This window comes from Panthera leo, chromosome A3 (genome assembly GCF_018350215.1).
Source record: "Panthera leo isolate Ple1 chromosome A3, P.leo_Ple1_pat1.1, whole genome shotgun sequence".
Lineage (NCBI taxonomy): Eukaryota > Metazoa > Chordata > Mammalia > Carnivora > Felidae > Panthera > Panthera leo.
In genome coordinates this window covers 60,986,408-60,994,788 of record NC_056681.1, presented here as the reverse complement: position 1 = coordinate 60,994,788, position 8,381 = coordinate 60,986,408, and the positions used below count along the sequence as shown (strand labels likewise).

General features: G+C 46.1%; 1 protein-coding gene across 3 annotated transcripts in view; it reads right to left on the bottom strand.

Annotated features, from left to right (window-relative positions):
* Positions 1-574: 574 nt before the first annotated feature.
* The window catches only part of CRACDL (CRACD like), a 144,650-nt gene continuing 136,843 nt past the window's right edge, over positions 575-8,381 (bottom strand). For all 3 annotated transcript variants that reach the window (XM_042932036.1, XM_042932037.1, XM_042932038.1), the window contains exons 8-10: positions 3,641-3,813; positions 2,478-2,622; positions 575-1,388 (exon numbers count right to left, since the gene is read on the bottom strand). In XM_042932036.1, coding sequence (XP_042787970.1) covers positions 1,246-1,388; positions 2,478-2,622; positions 3,641-3,813 — 461 coding nt within the window. In that variant the 3' untranslated portion in view covers positions 575-1,245. The remainder of the gene's footprint in view (positions 1,389-2,477; positions 2,623-3,640; positions 3,814-8,381) is intronic.

The window sequence follows — 8,381 nt, the reverse complement described above, 5'->3', positions numbered from 1 at the left end:
GGGTGTATAAAATCAAATTATAATATCTATAAAGTCTCACTGATTTTGGTGGCTGAATGCCCCCAGCCGCACATATTCCTATGAAGATGAGCTTGTTCAAAGGAACAAATTGGAAATATTTTTAAAAATAGAGGTATTATATAACTGAGACACAATTCTGAGTTCCTAAATATACATTCTTCCTCTGCTGGCCTTTCCACATTCTACATTCATGGGTCATCCTGGCTAATACACTGATAACCTAGTTTTCAGTAGAAATGTGCAGGTTAGATTAATTAGATGCTAAAGAATTACAACTTTTTTAGAAATTTTATGTTTTAAGATGTTGCACCAAGTAGATGAAGATAGAAAAAAAACCTACATTATCTTCTGATTTCCAAAAATAAACACTGAAAATTTTATTGGAAAAAAAGAATCTCAAAAAACCCAAACCCCCAAACCAACCCAACTGAGACTCTGAATGATACATATACTAACTGAAACTCCACACATCGCATTTCACTCACTGCTGGAGGACATTCTCCAAGTGTGACTAGAAAGAACATTTACACATAGGACAGAGGCATGTTTGAAACCTTTTATTGAACAGGCAATGCATTGTGCAATGGTTAAGGACACAGATGCCTTGTGGAAAAGTTTAAAAATTATTTTTGGAAACAGTCTATGAATTGATGAACCCGGCTATGTTCCTTCTGCTCCTTCTTAGAGAGACTGTCTTCAGGAAAACTGTTTAATAGCTGCTCTTGGAAACGGCATCCCTGTTTTACCAAAAATGTCATGCCTAATAGTAAACATTGAAAGAAGACAGGATCCACAGGCAAGACCACACCCGGAGACACAAGTTGACCTCAGGTGGAAGCACAGACACACGTTCTCCTGGAAGACCTTCCCCTTTGTCCTTGCAGGCGCTTCCGACTAAGGCTTTCACTGCTCACTTCTGTTTTCTTCCTGCCAAGCCCTCTTTATGAAGGCAATTCTCAAAGACTCATATTCATACCTTTGGGCACAGGACCTTGTTGCTGGCCCTTTTCAATGGTGCTCTTGTTTTAGGGCACCTCTGGCCCAGGATTGTGGCTGTGTGTCTGTCTTTGTTGGCCTGGTTCCTTCCTCTTCCCCAGACTCGCTCTCCCATAACTTGATAAAATCACTCTTCGGTTTCACAGTTTGTTTGCCTTGATTCACTGGCAGTTTTTAAGTAAGTGACCCGTCAAGGTAGTGAACGTTCTTTAGCAGCAGGCTGTCAGCCTATTTTATAATTTGGGGCATGTCACTCCAAGCTTGAGATTTCTTTCTGGCAAGTTCCATCCAGGATGGCTGATCTGCACTGGCATAACTGGCTCTCTTCAGCTGATGCAATTCTTTCTCCGTCATCACTGCAGACTGAGCCGCTGGAAAGAAGACAAAACAAACAGAAACATGAGAAATGAGTTTGGATTTCCACTTAAGCCTCTTGCGTTTCTTTAAAATATACGTCAAGGTCTTAGCTGTGGTCTCAAACACAAAATCTATTAATGTGTAAACACGTAAAGAAGACTCAAGCATAGAATAATTTATGTAATAAAAAGACTTAAGAACGGTAGGCTCAAAATGGTTCCAGCAACACAGTGAGATAAGAGAAACTTTCAGAATAAAACTGCAGAAACTCTGCAGATCAGTTTGCACAACAGTGCAAATATTCTTAACACTGCCAAACTGTATACTTAAAAATGGCCAGGATGGTAGATTTTGTTGTATGATTTTAAATCTATTAAATCTATTAAAAATAGATTTAAAAATACTGATGCGATAGCAGAGATGATTCTCAAAAACACTATGCTCGGTGAAAGAAAGCTACCTATAAAAAAACACATATTTTATGACTCTATTTATAAGAAATGTCCCCAAAGGCAAGTATATGGAGACAGAAAGTAGATTAGTGGTTACCTAGCCCTAGGGTTGGGAACGGTGAATGACTGTAAATGGGCATGAGTTTCTTTTTAGGGTGAGGGAAGTGTTCTAAAATTGGATTGTGATGGTTGTACAAGTCAGTAAATATACACTTACTGTCAATATACACTTGCTGAATTGTACACTGGAAATGGGTGAGTGTTATGACATGGAAGTGACATCTCAGCAAAAGCCATTTAAAAAATCAATGTGGCAAAGTAATTCAGAAAACAAAACAAGAAAAGCAGGACCAGTGCTGGAAACATATTTCAAAGTAAAACCTTGGATTGTAAGTAACTTGTTCTGCGAGTGTCCCAAGTGTTCCACAAGATGAATAAACATTTCTGATAAATTTTAACTTGATAAACGAGCGATGTCTTGCAATATGAGTAGTTCGTGATGCCGAACATCACATAGTCACAACTGAGCCAATGGTTCTTGAAATTTGCTTTGATATATGAATGCTTTGGATGACAAACATGTTCCCAGAACAAACTGTGCTCGCAAAACAAGGTTTTAACTGTATTTGGTACTGCTTGCAGGTTTCATACCCAAGTTCTGATGAGACAAGGAGATTCCTCTTTGCAGCCCCTCCTGGAGGCGAAGCTTTGTCCCCTGCCTCCGGTCCACAGTGGGTTTGGCAGGAGCAATCAGGAAAGACTTGCTGCGGACAAAGTCAGCTTGCTTCATGGGCTCCTATTAGGACACAAGAGAGACACCCTCTGTCTGGTCACTGACACTCCGAGAGGGGGCAAACATGACCAACAGCAGCGGGGCTACAGAACTTCTCTGCTGAGCTGAGTCATGCCACTGGTACTTTCTTGGCAGAGCTCTAATTTGTGCCCTTGCTGAGAGGAGCCTTTAGAATGTCAGACTCAGGCGAGTGTGGGGCCTTCTGCTACGCCCACACAGACGTCGTGGCTTCTGCCCTGTCCCCACACCTGGCCTCAGCCCTGCGTGTCAGATGGCAGGGATTCCATTTAAAAGTCATAATGAATTGTTTGGAAATAGTTTTGAAATTTTTATGACACCTGGTATGAACATGGATGCCCCAAACCAACATCATTGGTTAGTATTCACTTTAGAAATTCCCTTAGTCTGCATGCAGGGTTTCAGGGCTGGGTACGATGGAGGTTTGGGTTCAAACAAAGGAAAACAGATGCTGTTGGAGGCTGGGGCTCATTTCCTCACATGGCTGAAACACGCTTATGGGTTTATCATGGTGGCTATTAGGGGGAATACAGAAGCTGAGGGTCTCATCCTGCTTGTGAGCATAGATGCCTGGGGTTGAGAAAGCTGTTTCAGTGCAGAGTGTGAAGTGGAAACCCAGGTTCCAGCCCTGCAGCCCTAGGTGAGGAACAAGAAGCCCCAGCAGGTGGCCAGCATAGCAGCAAAAGCAGGGCTTGTCCATTACCATGCAACGAGCCGAGATGGAGCTGCTGACATGGTCACCACGCATCTGAGAAGTTATTTTAACCCCATTCCATTTCTCCAGAGGCTGAGCTGTGTTGCCCAGGGGGCAGGGCGCGGCGAGCTGCCTAAGCGATCCACCCACTTCTAACAGTCCAGCTCACACCGAGGGCACCCATTAGCAATCGTCAGAAGCAAGGGTCTCTATAATGAACACGCAGAATGTGTGGGGTGCTGGGCCTCAGCTCTAGCTGGCTGGTCCCACCCTCTATCTATAGAGACAGAAAGCATTTGCTCTAAGCACCTGGGCTCTCTCGGGCGCCTTGGCTTGCTTTCCTATTTCTGACTTCAGGGTACGGACCCCAGGCTTGTCTTCCTGGTTAGGGGGCTGGTTGGGGGTCCCTCGCCGTTTCTGCCGAGCAATGGTGATCCAGGGTGGTGCAGGCTGGCCCTCGGCTGCAGGAGGTGGACCCTTCTCTGTGGGTAAAGACACAAGATTATGCAAAACAGCCCAGCCCCTGTCCAGTCTCACCTTTGGCTTCTCCCACACAGAGAATACTGCACAGAGGAGCTGGAGGCCAGGGTGTATGAGGGAGGAGGAGAGAGGGTCTGGGAAGCTTCTCTGGTGAGACCATTGCTTTTCTTCAGGGGACTTGGTTTTCTCACTTAAAGATGCATCAAAGAGATGATGCTCCTCTAGTCTGAGCCACAAAAAATTAAATGCAACTGCTCCTATATGCACATTTAAAAGCCACATTCCTCCCACAGGATACTTTCTGGAATGAGATAAAAATCAGTATATAAATAAGATTTCTTTAATATAAGCCTGGCATTTTGGGCTAGTACATACTATGTGATTCCTGATTTTCTTGGAAGTTTTGTAGACACACTATTATTATTTTTTTAATTGTAAGCATAACCTTCCTTTTGTGGAGAGTGACACCAAAACTAGCCACAGTTGGTTTCCTTAATGTTCTAGAGAGAACAGAAATAGTGACTTTGTTTATTAAAAAAATTTTTTTTAATGTTTCTTTATTTTTTTATTTTTGAGAGAGAAAGATAGAGTGTGAGCAGGGTAGGAGCAGAGAGAGAGGGAGAGAGAGAATCCAAGCGGGCTCTGTACTGTCAGCACAGAGCCCAAAGCAGGGCTTGAACCCACAAATGTAAGAGCATGACCTGAGCCGAGATCAAGAGTCAGATGCTTAACTGACTGAGCCACCCAGGTGCCCTAAAAAAATTTTTTTTAATGTTTATTTATTTTTTAGAGAGAGAAAGACAGAGTGTGAGTATGGGAGGGGTGCAGAGAGAGGGAGACACAAAATCTGAAGCAGGCTCCAGACTCTGAGCTGCCAGCACAGAGCATGATGCAGGGCTTGAACTCACAAACTGTGAGATCATGATCTGAACCAAAGTTGGATGCTTAACTGACTGAGCCACCTAAGAGCCTCTATGAGTCCCTCTTTTTATCTCTGTATTTGCATATTTTCTTTGATGAAAATTTATTATCTTTATCCACAGAAAAAAGAAGCAAGCTTACACTCTTCAAGGAAATCTATGACTTAAATAGTGGCTTCTCACAGGCATATCAAAAGTACACCGAATCCAGGGTGTCTGGGTGGCTCAGCTGGTTAAGCAGCATCGGCTCAGGTCATGATCTCACAGTTTGTGAGTTCAAGTCCTGCATCGAGCTCTCTGCTGTTAGCACAGAGGCTGCTTTGGATCCACTGTCTCCTTCCTCTCTACCCCTCCCCCGCTCATGTTCCCTCTCTCTCAAAAATAAAGAAACATTAAAAAAAAAAAGTACACCGAATCCAAAGGTTCCCCACAAGCCTGCCTTTCTGAATGTTTGCCTGCTACCTCAGAAAACAAAGACAGAAGTGTATCCCCAGATGCCTGGCCCCTGACCGCTTTCCCTTCTACACAGTGCACCTTGGTCAGCAAGGTGAAGGCAGGGCCCATGTCGCAGCAATGCCTGCAGATATCTGTGATGACCTCTCGTTCTTGGTGGCTTGACATATACCACCCCTGGCTCTGACGTGATAGGATATTACTCTATTTGTTCTTGTTTCTGTCTCCAGTTTAACCTGCAGTCTTTCTCTCAGCCCCCCGGTCACCAAAGAGGGGCAGGGGACAGGAGCCCCTGCCCTGCAAGCTTCGGTCTCTCGTCAGAGTTGAGAAGGGCCTCTGGCTTCACATGCTGACCTCTTCCTGGACTGGACAGCCGGGAATGGCTCCCACTCTTCTCCTGGCTGCTCCCTGAAGCCTCCACCCTGCTGGTCCCCAGGGAGCCCTGCTCTATCTCTTTCATTTATCCCTTGCCCCTTCTTGCTTCTTCAGGCTCTCCCTGGCAGCTGACCTCTTCTCTGCTGCTTTGCAAAGTGCTTGGGTCTCCCACAGCTTGAAAAGAACTGTCGCCACTAAGCCTCATCATCCCCATGAAGCCCGAGTCCTCTGTTCTCCTCCACCCTCCACCTCCAATGGCCTCTGCCTGTGTCTCTTCAGCTAATGCCTGACTCAGCCACAACATGAGCGCTGCTCTCTCCATCCACCCGACCATTGAACTGTAAATCCTGAGGTCTCCAAGTTCTCTACCTGCTCTACCCCTCGTACTGATGGAACTGTGTTAACCTTGCCTGGAGGCCTGTCCTCCTTGGGTGTCTCCCTCCTGCCCCGGGTCCTTGTCGGACTCTTGCTCCCAAACCTGGGAATTCCTCCTTGCTCCTGATCCTCAGCCTTCATCGCTCCTTCTTCAAAATGTTCTCTGTTCCACGCTTGACTTCAAAACTCAGATTTGCTCAGACTACTTCTAAATGTACAATCATTTCTATTAGCCAGATCTCAACATTTCTGCTCTCCTCCTTCTCCTTCCCTTTGTCCTTCCTCCCTCCCTCCATCCCTCCCTCCCTTTGGCATTTCCTATGTGCAATGACTGTGCTAAATGCTAAGGTGGAAAAATAAGCAGCCAATTGTCCTGTTCTTTCAAAATCTCAAAATCTAGTGCGGGAAACTAAACACAAACAAGCAACTGTAGTGGAAATTGGAAGATGCTACAGTTTACCAAGTGCTGGGTGGATGAAGGGCCTAACACTGGTAGGTGGTGGGTGAGGTGCTGTCTGGGTTGGCACCTGGAGAAGGAACCTTCCAGGCTGAACAGAGGGGCACCATAAGGCCTCCTAGGTGGAAGGGGCAGAAGGCAGAACAGTAGGCAGGCTGGCTGAGAGGGGCTGATGGATCATGAAGGGACAGACTGAGAAGGGTCTTCTTGGCCTTTTTCCTGTCCGTAATGGGGAGTCCTGGGGTTTGAACCAAGGGCACACTCTGAAGGCTGTGTGGAGAGGAAGTCAGACTGGGGAGGGATAGGAGGCTATGAGGTGAGGAAGGAGGCTATGGCCACAGTCCAGGAGGTGACAGGGATTAGACACCCTGTTCCAGAATCATCCCTACTTGCCCATGAAGGGCCTGCCCAGATGCTGCCTTCTCCATGAAGCCTACTCTGGTCAGCCTGTCTGGTCAGCCTAGATGAATATGCTCTCCCTCTCCTAATCTCTCTTAAGAGATTTACCCCACTTCTTGGCTCACTGTCTGCCTCACTGATATATGCTTTCAGTCATTAGAACTTCTTATTTATTTAACAGACACACTCTGCAGACTATGCACCATGTAGTGTCCTAATATTAGCTCATTTATGATGTTGTTTTACGTTTTATATCTCATCTGAAGAACCCAGTGATTGCCTAGCACACAGAAGGTGGTTCCATGTTTTACAGAAAGTCTGCATTTCTCTTACCTTAATCTCAATCTCTCATTCCAGGGAAACCTCATGGTCTTTCTAGACTTTTAACTTTTTTCTTTTATTTTTCAGAGACAGAGAGAGAGAGACAGTGAGAGTGCGCTAGTGAGCAGCAGTGGGCAGGGAGGCGGAAGGGCGGGGACACACAGAGGATCTGAAGCTGGCTCCATGCCAACAGCACAGAGCCCGATGTGGGGGCTCGAACTCACGAACCATGAGATCATGACCTGAGCCAAAACCAAGAGTCAGACGCTTAACCGACTGAGCCACCCAGGTGCCCCTGGACTTTTAACTTTTTTCTTAAGAAGATTTCGTTCCATTTCTCCTTTGATATTTTCCTCACACTCAATGACAGTTGTGCCCTCCATTTGGTCCTGGCCGGAATGAGAGGTGTGGTGGTGCCGTCCTGCCTGCTCTGTCCTACACATGCTTGCTGCTCAGGAGCCTTTGCCACAGCACAGGCTGACTGGAGAGAGGGATTTTACTACAGGTTTAAACTCATTACCTTAGTCAACAGAATATTCTGAATAATTCTGTCAAGACTACAGATACACAGAGAGAAAATTTCCATCCCAAGTTTTAACCTAGAGGCTGAATGGCAGCTACGAAATGCCACAGTGGCCCCGCACCTCCCAGTGCTCTGGGTGGCTCTCCAGTCCCTCAGGTCTGTGTAGGGCAAGTGACACATGTGTCATTCTCACCACGAGGGTACAAGACAGCTCTGAGGAATTTCTATACCCTATTTGGGCCAAAAAAGAGTATTTAAAAACTCACTGGAAAAGGTTATACAGGGGCTATGTAGCATTCCTGGGGACCATGTGGATCAGGGGCCTAGAGCAAGGGCGCCTGGGTGGCTTAGTTGTTAAGCATCGGACTTGGGCTCAGGTCATGATCTCACAGTTCCTGAGTTCCAGCCCCACATTGGTGAGCTTAAGTCTTGCTTTGAGTGAGCCCTGCTTCTCTCTCTCTCTGTCCCTCTCTCTCGCTTGCCCCTCCTGTCTCCGACTCCCTTGCATCCTCTCTCTCTCAAACATAAAATAAAAAATAAAATAAAATGGAGGCCTACAGCAAGGCTGGGGGCCCTCCTAGACCAGGCTCAAGGCTGACAGCTCACTGGACCAGAGACAAATCCTATTCTGTCCAGTTTGGTCATAGGAACTGCGGTCTTGTAATCAATGCAGCTAGGTTCAGCTTGGCAAGAGGTGGCTTTTCTTTCCTTACATGGAGAGCATGCTGGCAGATTTCTTTGCAAGCA